The sequence below is a fragment of the Lonchura striata genome, chromosome 9 (assembly GCF_050655825.1).
Source record: "Lonchura striata isolate lonStrDom1 chromosome 9, ASM5065582v1, whole genome shotgun sequence".
Classification (NCBI taxonomy): domain Eukaryota; kingdom Metazoa; phylum Chordata; class Aves; order Passeriformes; family Estrildidae; genus Lonchura; species Lonchura striata.
Genome location: NC_140711.1, coordinates 19,522,595 through 19,538,916, shown reverse-complemented (window position 1 = coordinate 19,538,916; position 16,322 = coordinate 19,522,595). Strand labels below are relative to the sequence as shown.

At 53.9% G+C, this 16,322-nt stretch overlaps 1 protein-coding gene across 1 annotated transcript; it reads right to left on the bottom strand.

Moving 5' to 3' along the window:
• Window positions 1–1,949: 1,949 nt before the first annotated feature.
• LOC144246821 (uncharacterized) lies at window positions 1,950–16,204 on the bottom strand. Its single transcript, XM_077785786.2, has 2 exons — window positions 14,508–16,204; window positions 1,950–13,036 (listed from the first exon to the last, which is right to left on the bottom strand). Exons 1-2 carry the CDS (start codon window positions 14,546–14,548, stop codon window positions 10,456–10,458), a joined length of 2,622 nt encoding a protein of 873 aa, XP_077641912.2. The 5' UTR covers window positions 14,549–16,204; the 3' UTR covers window positions 1,950–10,455.
• Window positions 16,205–16,322: the final 118 nt, after the last annotated feature.

Below are 16,322 nucleotides of genomic sequence, written 5' to 3'. Positions count from 1 at the left end.
GGGGAGGGGATGACGGCAGCTCAAAGGTGAGCCGGGCCCCCACTCCCCGGCTCCCCTGGCCCCAGCTCCTCCACTTAATCCCCCTCTCGCCCAGGCTTTGAAGTCGCCAGAGGTCGAATATGGGATGTAAATCACGTTAGACGCAGTGTGTGATCACAACGCCGCTGCGAGACAATGCCGTGCTTCCCCCGGTGCCCGGGCATCCCGCCGAGCCGCGGCCGGCCCTGGCTATAAACATCCCCAGCACCGCCGGGCTGCGGGCGGCAGCGGGGACCGAGGGTGGGCTGCGGCAGCGGGGACCGAGGGTGGGCTGCGGCCGGGACCCGTTCCGGCGGGACGGAGCCGGGAGCCGCGCCGGGCACCGGCGCCCAGCGGCCGCGGGGCTGCCGGGGGCACCGGGCTCGTCCCTGGGATTAATCAGCCGAGGCTGCGGCCGCGGAGCAATGTAAAACACGCTGGGCGTTGGTTCCCGGGGCCGTCCCGCAGCGCTGCACATCTTGTAAGCATTAGCATCACGTAAGGGGAGCTTGCACAGAAGGACCTGGGGTTTATTGGGCTGTAAACTGCGTTGTTCCCGTTACAGTAACGGCGCTGCCGGTGAAGAGATGTGCCTTCAGCGCATGAGGCTCGGGAACCAGGTGTGCCGGAAGGAAACAGAGCAGGGTTTGGAGGCTCTGCTGTCACCAGTGGGATAATAGAGAAACAAAGCAGACGTGCGAGGAAGCAGGGGGCGGCACCAAGGATATGCCGCCCCAGCCCCCAGGGCTGCTGTGCTTTTCAGCCCTTTGCATTTATCTGCCCCAGACCCGACTTGCCAATGCTCGGCCCCCCTGCTCCCTGACATGGGGCTGCACACGCTGCCCTCCGCCTGCAAGTTCAGACCCGGGTGCAAGGGGTGGCAGGGAAACGGCGAGTGACTGCTGCCTCCTCGGCTCTGTCTTATGGACTTTGCTCTGCCTTGCTCCAGCACTTCCTCTGCCTCCTGTGGCACCGGGAAGATGTGACACATGGAGTTTTCTGCCCAGAGCAGAGCAGGGGCACTGTTGCCCAAAGGAGCAGCCCTAAGGACCAAGATCTTCCTTGCCCTGTGGGAAAGCCACCCATGTTTAATTTTCCCCTAGTTACAGACACAGCCTCTGAAAAGAAGGTGGTAACGGACTGTAACAATTAACACATTTCCTATTTTCCCATTATCAAAAATGTATCTATGTTCTGCAGGCAGCAGGTTGGCTGGTTTAAGTCTTTTTTCACCAGTTCACACCTAAACCAGGACTCATTTTTGAAGACCAGCACCAGAGCTTACTAGCCTCACCGTCTGGCTGCGCAGACCTGGATGAACTGCATTATAGGCATGTTCCCACTAATCTGCTTCCAAATGCCCCAGTTTTCTGCCTGGTGCTGCCACCTGTCTTGGTGGCCCTGGCAGACCCTCCCAAGCAGGTGCCTGGTGGGAAACACAGAACCCATCATACTCCCCACCCGGTGACAAGTGACAGAGAGGGTGATGGTTGATGCCAGGGACCTGTACCCCATGGCATCAAACCTCTGCACATACCCACTAACAGAGCCAGGCACAGGTACCAACCCACCTCACCCTCCCACTCCCAGGCTCCCCTCCACTGCTGAGCTCCATCCCTGCTCACGCTGCACTGCCCAAGCACAGGACCCTGGCAGTCAGAAACTATCTGCTTTCAAAGCCTTTTCCCCTTTCTTCTTAATTGAGAGAACAGAGGGTGTTTTTTTTTAAGCAAAAATATGTTGTTATTGTGGAAAATATCTGCTCTCCACAGAACATGCCTTGCATTTGCTGTACACATTGTGGACCATACCAGAAAACATCTGATGTGCTTCCAAAATAGACGGGTATTTTCTTATTAGAGTGGAAATTTTCTTCAGGAAATAGGTTTTACCTAGTTTGCACTGACATTTGCTGCAGCAGAAAGCAAGCAGCCCTGTCCCCATCTCACCCCTTCATTTCCAGGAGGTGGCATCATATGGGCATCGTGGCAAAAACTTGTGGCACAAACCCTGGCATTGATTCAAGATTTGACCCAAGTCCTGTGAGCCACCAAGAAACAACCACCAGCACCCACCCAGGCTGGCCCAAGAGGGAACCATATTTTCCTGGGGCAAGATGATATCTGCGTGCAAAAAACACAATATGTTACTGGTTTCTGACTTTCAGTTAAGTGTTGATGCTGTACAGTCATACTGGCTAACGTTAAATAGATGTTTATCAAGCAAAGTCAAACCCAAATATTGCCATTTCAGTTTAGTATTTTCTATGATTAATCTATATAACAGGAAAAAGAAAGAGAAAAAACATGCAACATTTTGTTCATGTCTTTCAAATTCATCTGTGATTGATGTAGATGTTCAGATGGTGATTACAACAACTCCACCCGTCGGTTTTCCCGCTGAGTCTGTAGCACAAGGTGGGATGCACCTGAGGACAACTGTTTTGATCCCTCCACAACGGCTCTGGCTGGGTTTGAGTCTGACTCTGTCAGCAACATTTCCAGTTGGGGACTATTCCTTAGCTCTGTTTCCCCCAGCAAAGCTTCTGGACACAGCAAACAAAATTGCCTGCGCCCCCTCACCTGAAACTTGCCTTACCAAGAGCTCCCCACCAAGTGTTTTTAGGTTCAACCCTCAGTGGTTCCTCTTGCACTCCGGAGAGCCTGGGGGCTCCTTAGGCAAGGGCTGCCTTCTCCAGAGACCAACCCAGGAAGCTGCTGAGGTGCCGTGTGACACAGCCAGCCAGGACACTACCATATTCTCTATTTCTTTCTCTCTTTTTCAAACAGATTTCTGAAAAAACATCTGCTGTGCCCCAAGCCCACACTGGATCTGAAGATCAAAATAAAAGACTTTTGTCTTTTTATTAAGCATTTTAGCAAACGAGACTATTACATTCATATTATATTTCCCTGTTTTGTACAAACACGTTTAAGTCAGCACTAAGAGGATTACGTTTATGGCGCACCAATCTCTGCTCAAATGGGTTGACTAAGGAAACTCTTGTTAAACAGTATTTTCTCTAATGCCTGTTGCTTTTCTTCCTTGCTTTAGTGCTCAGACATCTATCCAGGCTCCCTAAATCCACCCTCCCCATAAGCTTTCAGATCAAGACTCTTCCCCCCTCTGCCCCCCTCCACACTCTTTAATACAACTGAAGATGAACATTAGTGCTTGGTTCAACTGCACTGGAAAGGGAAAGGGCAGATTCATCAAAATCTTTATACCTCCATAGAAAAATGTAGCCTTTTGCCTTTCCTCGAGTGAATGTCTTTTCTAGAGGGTATTCATTAGGGGTTTGGTCTGTTTTTGCAGACAGCTCCACAGATGTTGACATTTTTTTTCTTCACTGGGTTAAGACGCCTTCTATAGGCTTTCAGTCTTCATTTGTTACTTCTTTATTATCCAAGAGGGGTTTTTCTTTTTTTTTTCTTTTTTTTTTTTTTTCCGCTTCTTTTTTTTTTCCTTTCTTCCCAAGGAGTTGACTCAGTTCTCTGAAGAGAGCAGTGGTAGTCAGGCTCATTATTATCTCGGGCCCTTTTTCATCGGCCCGGCAGGCCGGCGGGGGCCGCGGGGCCATTGTGGCAGAGCAGCAGGTAGCTGTGGCACAGCGGGGTCAGCGCTCCGGCCGGCGCAGTGCCTTTGTGCGCCCGCCTCGTGCTGCTGGCTCCATTTGTCCGGCGGTGGGAAAGGTCAGGAGCACGCTGCTGCTCCGTACCTGAGGTTTTGTCTCCGGCCGCTGCTGAGAACTTATGTAAATAATTCATTGGAAAGCAATCGCCGGACCTAGGGGGGAGCAGAGGGAAGGGGTGGAGATGTGCTGGCAGGGTGGTACCAGACGTACCTGGTCTATCAATGCTTGCCAGAGTCTTGGCCAGAGCTGTGATGTTCTCAGCAAGCCACGGGCTTGCCACATTCCATATCATCACTTCTGTACACCAAGATAGCTGGTTTCCCACTGCAAACTTTGCCAAGAGAGCCATTTGTGTGTGGAGGCTCATTGTGGTGCAGGCAGCAACCTGCACCAAAATCCCCATCTCCGAGACTGAACGCACTGCAGTTAGCCCAGGACCCATTACCCTTGCCTGCAGACATACACCATCCAAATACTCATCTCAGTGCCAGTACCTCTACCTCAGCTCCCACAGAAACTTTACTGTGTATCTTGAGATTTTTCCACAATAAAGGTTGGCGGCACGGACATGGGAACTGGCAAAGGCATCATAATTCAAGTGGTGCCTCAGGACCTGCCCTAACAGAAACCCGAGGTAAAGACTCCAGCTAACTCACAGCTGGGCTCATTGCATCAACCTCTCTGCAAGCCATACATTATCTCAAGGCAAACTAAAGCCCTTCTGCACTTCCTGAGAGCCTTCCCAGCCCATTCCCACAGTGCCTGGAGTCACCAGCCCTGTGGAGAGCATGGGCCTCCCCAGCTGTGCTCCCAGCATGAGCTGGTGTTGGGGACAGGGCAGAGGTGACAGGTATCTTTATCCCACCACACAGGAGAGCTCAAAAGTCCTGCTGGCAGGAATTTGTTTGCAAATTTTTCCCCATTGAAAGGAGTGAAGGGACTGATAAGACTGCTTGGTTATGGCAGGGGCAGGCAAGGCAGAGGGATGGGGCAGCTCCAGGGGAGCCATGTTCCTAGTCCTTAACCTCTCCTCCACAACCAGATGATTTAGTACCTTAGTGGGGCATGTTGGCTCCAGCCACGGGGCAGGGGGTGGACATTAAGGGTGATGTTGTCCCAGTTAGCAGTCACTATCTGAGAGAAACTGCCTGTGATTGGGGAGAGATGGTTCCTGGCCAGCAGGCATGGCTCCCTCCTGCCCTGCAGAGCTGCAGGACCGTGCCAAAGTTAGGTGCCCACATTGAGTGCCTAAGTACGCCCCAGCTGTCCTTGCCCAGCCAAAAGTGGAGCAGGAGGGGAGCAGCTCCTCCCTGCCTGCTGCAGCCCTGTGCTCAGCCTCGGACACTGAACTTGACTGGAGTCCACATGAGAATATTGATGGGGAGGCCAAAATCCATCACATTCAGCCCCCACCAGTATGCTAAAAGCTCTTGCCATTTTCTCTTTTTATCACAGCTTTAGCAGGAGAGCTCCCATTAGCTTTCCACATCATCCCTGGGGAGATAGTGCTGATAGATGTGTGAGATCAGGCAGGTGGATTTTCTTTTCATCACATACACTGGAAAAGCCTTCCACTGCTAAAAGCAAGAGGAGACTGAGCCAGCTCTTGAAGACTGCTAATGATTCAGCTGGAGGTTCCTGCCTGGATTTCTTGCTCTTCTCTGGTTCCTGGGTGCTGCCTGGCCCAGCAGACAGGGCAGGATCTGGCCTAGAATCAGAAGGACTTTCCTTTGGGCTGTACCCCTCATTTTCCCCTGAATGGAAACTGGTCCTCTCCCAGCACACCATTTCATCCCAGCAAATTCCCAGCACAACCACGGGCAGAAAGTAGCTTTTCTGTAAACACTGGAGTGATGGCTGTGGCTGCCCTTCGTCGCTCTGCTGTGTTTGTGCTGGCCATTGCTCCCCTGAGCACACCAGTCTCAGTGGTGCTCACACACACTGACCAGCATGAGGGATAGGAAGGAACGCTGGGCACAGGATGCACAGCAGCTCCTGCATGAACATTACAAGTTCTGGGGTTTATAGCCCAGAAAATCTGGCTCTGAAGGGCTCTATCTGGCGGGGTGGGAGGCGTGCCGCCCTGCCCAGAGCCACTTTTATGCCATTGTGCCTTTTCAGCACTGCATTAAGGCAGCCAAAGAAGGGTGATTTTTAATGGTTCCAGGGAAACAAAGCGGAAACATTCGACCCAACTTCATTACAGAATCATCTGAAACACTTGAGGAACGTTTCCCACTAATTATCATAAATAGCCGAAAAAAATCTTTCCCTCCCAAAGCAGGTTCCAGCTGCCCCTCTGTGTTTTCTCACCTCCACTTCCAATAGCCTGACCCTGCCCCACACAAAGGGGAGACCCCATCTCCACTCCCCCCACACTCAGGGGCTCTAAAGAAATACAAACAGGCAGCAGATTACCAGCACTTGTTTGCACCTTAAACAAACAGGAACTTCCGCCCCTCCGGGCTCTCTCACTGCCCAAGGGAGGATGCACCAGCTTGTTTTTCTTGCCCTTGCTCTCATGCCCTGCCCAAACTCTGGATAAAAGCCTGGACAGCCCAAGGCATGAAGCAGAGAGGATGAGAATGCCAGGGTGTCAGCCCCCATCTGCTTGAGCCTCGTGTCCTGCTGCCCCACTGCCCCTGGGGAAGCCAGGCTCCTGCTGCAGTAGGGCTGTGAGATGCCAAGGGCAAAGCAAATGCAGGAATGTCCCAGTTCAGCTCTTGTCCCGTGTGTCTCACAGGGCTCCTTGCAAGAGGCAGCCTGACCTGGCTGGATGGGTGCTGTGAGTGGGTGTGGAGAGGGTTGCTGAATGTGAAGGGTGGAGAGGGAGAGACAAACTGTCCAGCAGACACACAGAGGAGTGGTGCTGGTGTTCAAAACCATCACCAGCATCGAGGAGGCACAGCAGCACACTAAGCAATGACTGGCAGCCCACAGGCCATCTCTGCTGACTGCAGTAGGGAATGGATGAGTGCTGCACATGCCTGTGCAGCCGGGCATGAGGCGGATCCCAGCAGCTGCCTCCTCTGCCAGGGAGCTGCCCCAAATTGTGTCCTCAACCTGCAGGTCTTATGGTGCCCATCCCACCTCTCCAGTGGCATTGCCAGCATCTCCCTGCTCCTTCAGGAACAAGTGTTAAACCAGCTCCTTCCTCCTCTGCCCACAGCACACAGACAAGTCAGCCCCCAGCTCCCCATGCCTCTCGAACCACATCAGCAGCTCTTGAGACACTGCTCCCAGCACAGCTTGGCACATGTCTGGCACCAGCACATGAGGCAGGCGTGCAGGGAGGAAGCTGTGGCAGCATGGCCACGAGCTGGGACAGGTTCCCATCACAAGCCAGCAGTGAGACTTGCCCAGCAGAGGCCCAGGCTTGCTCCTTGTGCAGGTTATTGTGCAAATCCCCTCATGCAGGTGTTCATTGCCTCCCTTCCCAGGAGCCACAATAAAGAGTTTTGCTTGCGAGCCCCCTTCCTTCCCATGGGGTGCCCCAGGGACAGGAAAGGGAACTGAGGCAGGTGGCAGGGACAGGCCACCACACCCGCAGCATGGGTGGCTGCCGGCAGGGCTGACATGCAGAGGGCTACAGTCCTGCAGCATGACTGACAGGGCAGTGGGACCCACTTCTCACCTGCAGGTGAAGGTGGAAGAAGGGCAGGAAGAGAGCCAGCAGCAGCTGCAAGAGTCCCAGGCCATGCTGGAGACCCCTGGTCCCAGCGCCACCCAAGGACACGCATGTATGGTGTGTCCTGTCTCTGCTTCTAACAGCTGGTCACCTGAAGCTGTGAGGGACTCAGGCAGTCACAGCAACTGGGAAGAGGTGTAGAGTGTCACGAGCAGCCTGGAGATGCCACACGGGGATGCTCAACTATTTTTTTTTCCAAAGCAAGAACCAGGGGCATCCTGTGCAAGGAGCAGCAAGCAGAGGAAGAGCAAAGCAAGGTGATGCCTTGTTCAGTTCATAGGCAATCTTGGGCAGTCCTCAGCACATGGTGCTGTGAATGATAAAATCTTACTTGACTTCAGGGAAACCAGAGAAATTCTGAGATTAGAAACTATCAACCACTGCCCAGTGCAGTGGCATGCTGCAAAGAGATGCCTGGGCTGCCCACAGCAGAGTGGAGAGGGTGTGCTAGGGACCCTGCATTCCACAGAGTGGAGAGGGTGTGCTGGGGACCCTGCACTCCACAGCACTGCCCCAGCCACACACCTTCATTGCAGTGAGCTGTAGCCCTGAAGCAGCAAACACTGATCTCCCTGGTGCAGATCCCCCTGCTCTGCCCCTCCCCATGTGCTCCCTGGCTGGTCTTGCTCAGCAAGCAGGAAACCCCAGGGTGCTGCCCCACAGGCTGCTCAGGCACATCACCCCCAGGACACCCTGCATCCATCCCTCTAAGTTCCTTCCCTCCTGGAGTACACTGTTGGCCCCAACAGGGGCAAATGGGAACAGCTGCTAATTCCTCCCAGCCCAGCTGTAACCCTCTGAGGATTGACCCTAAAGTGGTGGAGGGAGCGGAGTCGTGCCTGAGAGCCAGCTGCACCAGCCTGGCCCCGGGAACACGCTCGCTGTATTTTCATTGCAAATTACAAATCGATCATAGCAGCAAATTCCTGTGCTGAGAACACCCTTGGCTGTTATTATTTTACAGCACTCTGAAGCACTTAGAGGTGTTCTGGGCACTTAGAAAGATACAGCCCTTTCAGGGTATTATGGGCCAAATTAGTTTTAAAAGCAGCTGTAGGAACGCTGGCCATTTGGCTTCCAGAGCCGGATGGGCACAGGTGGAGGCTGCAGGGCTTTGTGCTGCTTTTGGATACAGCACCACCCTGCAAAGAGGGAACCGGCACACTCCGGAGCGAACACCTCGTGCCTGACCCCAGCTTTATTAATAACCAGTAATTAATATGAGAGCGGACGTGCCTTGTGTCTCTGAAGACCTTTTAAGATGTGATTATGTTGTGCTAATCTCACCCCGAAGTACTTCCCTGTTTAGACTGCGCTGGGCCATTAAATATCTGAAAAGCCAGCAGAGACCCCCCCCTCTTCACCTCGGGAAGTGCTTGGGGTCTGTTCCCCAGCAGCCAGCCCCCGCTTTCAAACCCTCTAAATCAAGTATTAAGCTGAGTCCATCTGGATTGCCAGAAAAAACACTCCCTCCCCCTCATCTGTATCTCATTACCTGCTGTGCCAGCCCCGGCCCCGGAGCCGCTCGCTCCATCCCGCCCAGATGTGCTGCCCCCTCGCCTCCCGTATTTCACAGCCGTCAGCAGGACTTCAAGGAGTAGCTGAAGGGCCTGTAACACTGCACAGGTTCTTAGCAAGGATGTATATCCAGGTCCCTAATGCATAGCTGCAGGCACGAGCTCCAGCACAAAGCCCCTTCCCCCTTGCTAGTCTTGCATCAGGCAGGGGAACTGGGGTGCTCAGGGCTCACTGGCCAGGAGGTTTCTGAGTTGCTTTCCCACTTTTCCTTGTGAAACACACATCCAGACTTTTGCTTTTCAGGGTCTCCTTCCCTGGGACACCTCCAAGCCAGTCAGCCCCTGTGCCACACAATTGGGGAAGGACACCCAAAGGCAGGACAAGATGGAGCAGGCGCCAGCTGCAATGGCAAGGAGTTGAAGACAGACACCTGCACCCCTGTAGAAACTGTGATCAAATTAGGGAGCAGCTTACCTTGCACAGGGCAAAATCAATACTAAACCTAGAGAAAAAAAAGGTCTATAGAGACCCAAATCAAGGGAACCACCCCCATATTAATCAGCTCAAATTCTCCTGAAAGAAATCTTCCCAGAAAAGGTTTCAACACTTTCTGTGATGGCAGAAACCACAGAGGAGCAGCCACTTTTGTTTAAGCTTGGCACTTCCCTAGGCCTGGCAGGAGCCCATGACTCCAGGGGTGAAGGTTCTCATCAACCCCTCCTGCCAAGTTTCCCAAGAGACCTGCTCCCATCCTGCAGCCAGAGCTCAGCACCAGGTGAGGTTATGGTAAAGAAGCCATAGCCAGCCATGCTGAAACATCAGGCTTCCAGAGAGACTGGACAGGCAGCACCACAAAGGGGTTTTGGAGGACATGAGATTTAAGAGTGGGAAGGAACGCTTGTCTATTGTCTCACAGTGCCACTGCCTGTGGATGGCCAGCCCTGGTCCTACCCCAGCACTGACTGGGGGCCCCACGCTCCAGCAAGCAACAGGAATCCCCCACAGCAGGTCAGGGCAAGAAAAGCCCAGGATGAAAACAGTCTTCTCACCAGCCCATCAGACACGCAGAGGAAGCTTTAATATCAGGGAGGAGGAAGGGGAGAAGGGGAAGAGGTCTGAGTGTGACGGTGGTACAGTGACTGACACATCCTGTAACGTGGCACAGGGAAGAAGACAGGCTGCAGGGCAGGAAGCCTTGTGCTATCTCTCTCCAAGGAGCACCTTGCAGGGACGGGAGGAGATCCGGGTAGGGGCTCCTGACCCTCCATGGCCCCTGGCCGCGGCATGTGCGCGGCGCGGCGGGTCGCGGCGGCGGATGCGGAGGCTCCGGCGTGCCGGGGCCGCGGCCAGGCGGTGCGGCCGCTGCCTGTGTCGGGATGCCATCTAGTGTCCCTTGCCAGAAGGGCCGTCAGGCGGGGACACCGCGCCCCGGCATCGCCGGGATCCCAGAACAGCCTTGCTGCTGCGGCCCCCTACACCGGGATCGGCCTGGGTGCCGGGACCCCCATCGCAGGGGCAGCGCACCCTGCGGCCAGCGCGGCTGCAAACCCCCAAGGAGGACAGCTGGCACGACCCGGGCATGCAGGGGCAGCAAAGCTCAAGGTGGTGCCGGGGCTGGCTCGGGGGTCCCCGGAACAGCCAGAGCCTGAAGGCTCAGCAGCCTCACAGGTGGGTCGGGGTGGTGGCGGGTGTCCTGGTGAAGAAGGAAGGCGACCACCCCCCCCAGCAGTGTGCAGGCTGCCTGCAGTGCCAGCACAGCCAGCCCCAAGGCCAGGGACACCTGGCACTGCCATGGGCTGGTCCACAGGGACAAGCCCCAGGCACGATGACTGCTGGGGGTCAGGGGAGGGGAGGCTGGAGAGGGGCTCATGCTGTCTGGTAGCGTGGGGATGGGGGGTGCTGGGAGCAGGACAGTGCCTGCCGGGGCAGGAGTCTGCTGGGGAGCACTGGCGGTGGGCTGGGACAAGTCAAAGGTGGTGGAATAGCCCCATTCCCTGCCTGGTGCAGGAGCATGGTGTGATGGTGAATGTGAGGCCAGTGGGACTGTGCCCAGAGCAGCAGTCCTGGGGAATGGCCAGAGGGCCATGGAGGAGGCTGAGACAAGGGGGGTTGTGGGTGCTCCCTGTGGGATGGTGGCTGGCCTCTCCCTGGGCACTGAGAGAGCAGGAGGCTCTTGTCTGGTGGTGGCTGCCAGTGAGCTTGTTGGCACCCGTGTGGTGGCAGAAGCTGGAGTGCACGGCACAGGTTCTGGGTGGGTGGCCCCAGGAGACTGTAGCCTTACAATGGCTGAAGATGAAACAGCTGATGATGGGGTGGTGATGGAAGCCTTGGGCATCTCAGCTGATGATGATGGTGTGGCAGTGGAGGCCTTTGGCAGCATGGTTGGTGATGAGGTGGTAATGGAGGTGTCTGGCAGCACAGCTGATGATGAGGTGCTGATGAAGGCATTTGGTAGCACAGCTGGTGATGGTGTGGTGATGAAGGACTTCATCACACTGTTTGTTGATGGTGTGGTGGTGGAGGTCTTGGGCTTATTGGTTGTTGATGGGCTGGTGCTGAAGGCTTTCTGCAGCACAGCTGGTGGTGGGATGGTGACAGAGACCTCAGATGGCTTGGCTGGTGACAGAGTGGTGAAGGCAGCCTCCATTGGCACGGTTGGCATCACAGCAGAGGTGACCACAGGTGAAAGAGTGGTTGGCAGTGTCCTGATGGGAAAGGATGCCAGTGACAGCATGGCTGGTGCTGCTGTGGACATGGGTCCACGTGACAGAAATGTTGATGTCCTTTGTGATGATGTGGAGTTAAACGGCAGAGTGCCTGGGCAAATCAGGTGTTCATCCCTCAGCAATGTTACTGCCTGCCCTGCCAGGTGGGGTGGGCTCTTGCAGGAGACTTGGGAGGATAATTTGACCTTCTCCTTGTTGCCCAGGATCCAGCGGTGCAGGTAGCAGAGGTTGCAGTCACATCTCCACGGGTTACCACTCAGATACACTGAGCTGAGCTTCTCCAGAGGGTCTAGGAGCCCTTGAGGAACACTCTCCAGCTGGTTCTTTCGAAGGTTGAGTGTTTTCAGATTTGGGAGAGAAGCAAAGACCTCTTCATCCAGAGCAAAGAGCTGATTTGTGTCCAGCTGGAGGTCCAAGAGCTTGCTGAGCCCAGTGAAAACCCCTCTTGGCAGGGCTGATAGCTGGTTGTGGGACAAGATGATTTTGCCAAGGGATGTGAGGTTGCCAAAGATGCCCTCTGGAAGTGTGGCCAAACTGTTCCTGCCCAGATCCAGCTCCCGCAAGTGTGGCATGGTGTCAAAAAGGCAGCAGGGGAGCTCCATAATATGGTTTGAGCCCAGAGTCAGCAACTTCAGCTTGTTTAAACCAAAAAAGCCCTGAGGTGGGAGAACCCTGATGAGGTTGTTGTCCAAGAGGAGTTTCTCCAGGTGAGGCAGGCTCCTCAGAAGCATGGGTAGCAGTGCCCTGAGCCTGTTCCTCTGGAGGTTGAGTTCCAGCAGCTCCACCTGACTGTCTAGCAGTCCCTCTGGGAGGTCCTGCAGCTCATTCTCATACAGCCGGAGGACTTGCAGCTGGGTGAGTTTGCTAAAGGCATTCACAGGAAGAGTTGTGATCCTGTTCCTGGACAGGTCCAAAAAAGTTAGATTGACAAGAGAATCAAAAATGCCTTCTGGAAGAGAAGAGATTGCATTGATGTGCAGAGAGAGCTCTCCCAGACTTTCCAGCCCATCAAACAGGCCTTTGGGGATGGATCTGAGCTGGCTGTCTCTCAGCTCCAGCCTCTGTAAACTTCGGAGGTTTTGGAAAGTGCCCACAGATAGTTTTTCTAATGAGGCACCAGAGATGTCCAGGTCCCTCAACTTGTCCAAATTATCAAAGGCTCCAGGTTCAACAGTCTTGATCTTGTTGCCAATGAACAAAATCTTGATCAGGTTAGGCATGTACCTGAAGGCACCTTTACTTATAGAAGTGATGCTCGTTTGCACAAAGATCATCTCAGAAACAAAGGGCTTTGCAATCTTTGGGATCTCTTTGACATCATTTTTTGTCCCTCTGTAGACCTCCTGGTAGTCTTTGGGCTTTTCATATGGATCTTCACCCAGGATTTGATCTTGGCATTTATGGGGATTGAAGGAGAGGAGGAAAAGGAAAAGGAAATACTGGTACATTGTCCTGGAAAAAAAGTTTCAAAAATCAGTTATGAAGAACAAGAATCCCTGTCCACAGCTCATGAACTGTGGTGTCACACTGTTGTTGAGCTCTCAGGACTCTTCTATTCACATACCATGACTCATTTCATGAGAAAAAGAGATTGGACAAGCAAACATACACTGCATTTACACGAGTTCACTGCTGTTGGTACCAAGGGATGCAGAGGGAAAGCATGCCAGCAAGATGCTCCAGGAGGGACAAGGGCTGGACACTGTTCTCTGGCCCTTCTTCTCACATGTTTGAACTGTAGGCTCAGTCTGCCTGGGTGAAGAGGGCAAAGTGCTGCTGCCCATTAGTGCTGCCCCAGTGGGTCCAGTTATTCAGCAGGGCAACAGCCCATTCATGCAACAACAGAAGCAGTCAGTCCTGTCCTTGCTAATGAGGGATCAGCAAGGCTCCCAGGAGCCAGCCAAGACCAGAGGACCTTGTGTGCTTAGAATTTCCACACTGTGCTGGGTATACTTGCTATTTCATTGCTGCTTCTCTCAGTTGAGAGGGCTGATTTAAAACATGGCTTCTAAGCACCTCTTTTTCAGAATTCTTGCTAATTGTACTATATTTTTGTTTTGGTCATGCAGCTCTGACAGACAGAAATAGTTAACCTGGGAACAGCAACCAAGCTTTAAAGCAAGGCTCATTAAAACCTTGGAATGTCCACAGATGAACTATTTAACACCTAAGATCTGGGGCTCTGAGCTTGCTGGTAGGAAGTGAAATCACTGATGCACACTTACTAGTAGAGTCCACTTCTTCCATGGAAACATTTGGAAACACTCAGCTAACACATTAACTGGGGTTTAACTGCAATGAGCACCTCACTGGGACCATGTTTCCAACTTTTAATTCACAGCCCTGGGTGGGAGCAGGTAAAAGAGGTATGAGTTTCTTCTTGGGTGACCATCAAAGCTGCCCATGCAAAAAAACTTATTCTGGAAGGGTAAATCTGCTATAAGAAGTTATTTTTAAAATAATGTTGAGGCATCAGCAAATACTGGAGATGAAAGCCACTGGGTTTGAAGAGAAATGGATGGGAGGTGACATTGGTTGTGCAGCTGCCCCCCAGGGCTCCCAGGGCAGAAGCCACTGCTGATCCCTGCCCATCCTCTCCCCGGGTGGAAGAGCTGGGGCTGAGGCTGTAGAAGTGCCTGCTTCACTTCTGCTGCAGGGGCAGTGCAATGTGTGAAATGTGGAAACATGAGTGTGTGGGGATGAAAACAGACAGTTCTGAAACCCCCAAAACCCTTTAAAAACCCTCACTGTGGTTCCGTGCTTGTCCTCTACTCCAGCCAGGCAGAGTCATGGAGACATGGTCCCAGCTCATGGCACTGAAGCCTTCCCTGCTCCTTCCTGCAGAGAAACAACCAGCAGCCCTCCCCACCGCCCCTCCCAGCACATTGTAAAGAGCAAAAAAGAAGCATTTTGCACCACTTACTTGGCTGAGCACTTGCAAACGAGTTCAGCCACCGGAGCCATGCCGTGCTAGGAGTGAGGACACCGGATGGGGGTCTCATCACCTGGCCAGCTCTTTATCCATGTCCCAGGCACGGGCTCAGTTTCACGTGAGGTCAGGACACAAGTCTGTGAGGGGAGATAAGGGACGCCAGGGAGCCGGCAGAGGAGCTGTGCCCCCGGTGCAGGAGGCCACGGCAGAAACCCCTTGGAGGGGATGCAGTCACGTACTCCCCAGGCGTTATCTGCTGGCACCACTTGACTCGTCACATCCAGGGAAAGCTGAAGATCTCCAGGCCAGCCTGTTTGCAGGCAATAGTCTCTGTGATCCCGTATCTCCAGCAGGGTAGCTCACTAGTTTCACAAACACCACCCCCATCAACACAACAGACAGCTGTTTCATTCCTCGGGATTATGTAGCTAAAAATGCGGTTCTGAAGCCTTTCTTCATGCTTATAAACAATGAAACATTTGTGGCTCAACAGATACAACAACACCCGAGCCCTGTGCTCAGCCCCACAGCTCCACACCTTGCTGACCCTAGTGCTGTGTGCTGCACCCCAGTGCAAACCAAAACCCTGCCATGGTGAGACCAGAGCCCCTGGCTAGTGCAGGGCATCCCGTGGAATGCTCATTTTGAGGCAAAGACAAACTGACAGGATATGTGTTACTTCCCAGCAAGTAATTGCACTGATTGCATTTAAACTTCTATTGTTACCTGCTCCTTTAAAAGCTCAGCTTCTGCTTGCTGGGTTTCATTACACGTTTCTTGGCAAATTTAAAAACAAACTACTGCACATTTTCCACAGCCTTACCCCTTCCCGACGTCAGCATCCAGTGCGTCCGTGTCCCACTGGCGCTCCCCTGGCTCTGCGGGTCCCGATGGCCACGAGATGGTGCCGCAGCACCGCCGTGCACGGACAGACAGACACGGGACACTCAGACACTCGGGGACACTCAGGGACACCCACAGACACTCGCGGGACAGACAGACACGCACGGACAGGCCCAGGCTGACACGCACAGGGATCTGACACGGGTCACAGACTCAGGGACACTCTGACACGGACACACACACAGACACCTGTGCACTTAGAGCCTCGTGTGTGAAGCCACACTCGCCCTCCCAGGGGAGCACACGCCTTACCTGTCACCCCCAGGTGGGCAGCACTGCTGGGACTTTGTGCCTCATCTCCACAGGTCACAGAATCAGAATCCCAGGATGGGAGAGGTTGGAAGGGACCAGTGGAAGTCACCCAGTCCAACCTCCCACTGAAGTAGGGTTCCCTGGGTATCCATGGCTCTGTTCAGATGGCTTTTGAGTATATTCAGAGAAGGAGACTCTACAACCTCGCTGGGCAGCCTGTTCCACTCACTCTCACAGCAAAGTTCTTCCTCTCATTTATGTGGAACTTGCCACTTTCCATTTGCAGGCTGCAGGGCTGCAGACCAAGCCCTGACAGGGTAGGGGTGGGACCCTCCTGTGCACACCTGTGCTGGAGCTCACCTGCAGCCAGGCAGCTCATGGCTCTTGCTGGGCAACCAGCAGCACTCACCCACACCTCCCTTGGACAACACAAATCCCTGTCCTCAGGCTTTGCCAGGCTGTAGCTGGGCCTCTCCTGTCTCTGCAGTGCCAAGGGAAGGTGGCTGCAGTGGGCAGACACGAGCACACCATGAGAATGCCAAAGTGGCACCGGGCACCTGCACTATGTCACACTATGCACAGTTCCTGACAAGATCCCAAAGTACCACATCGACCTTCACTGCCTCTCCCAGACACACAGACAGTGGCGGG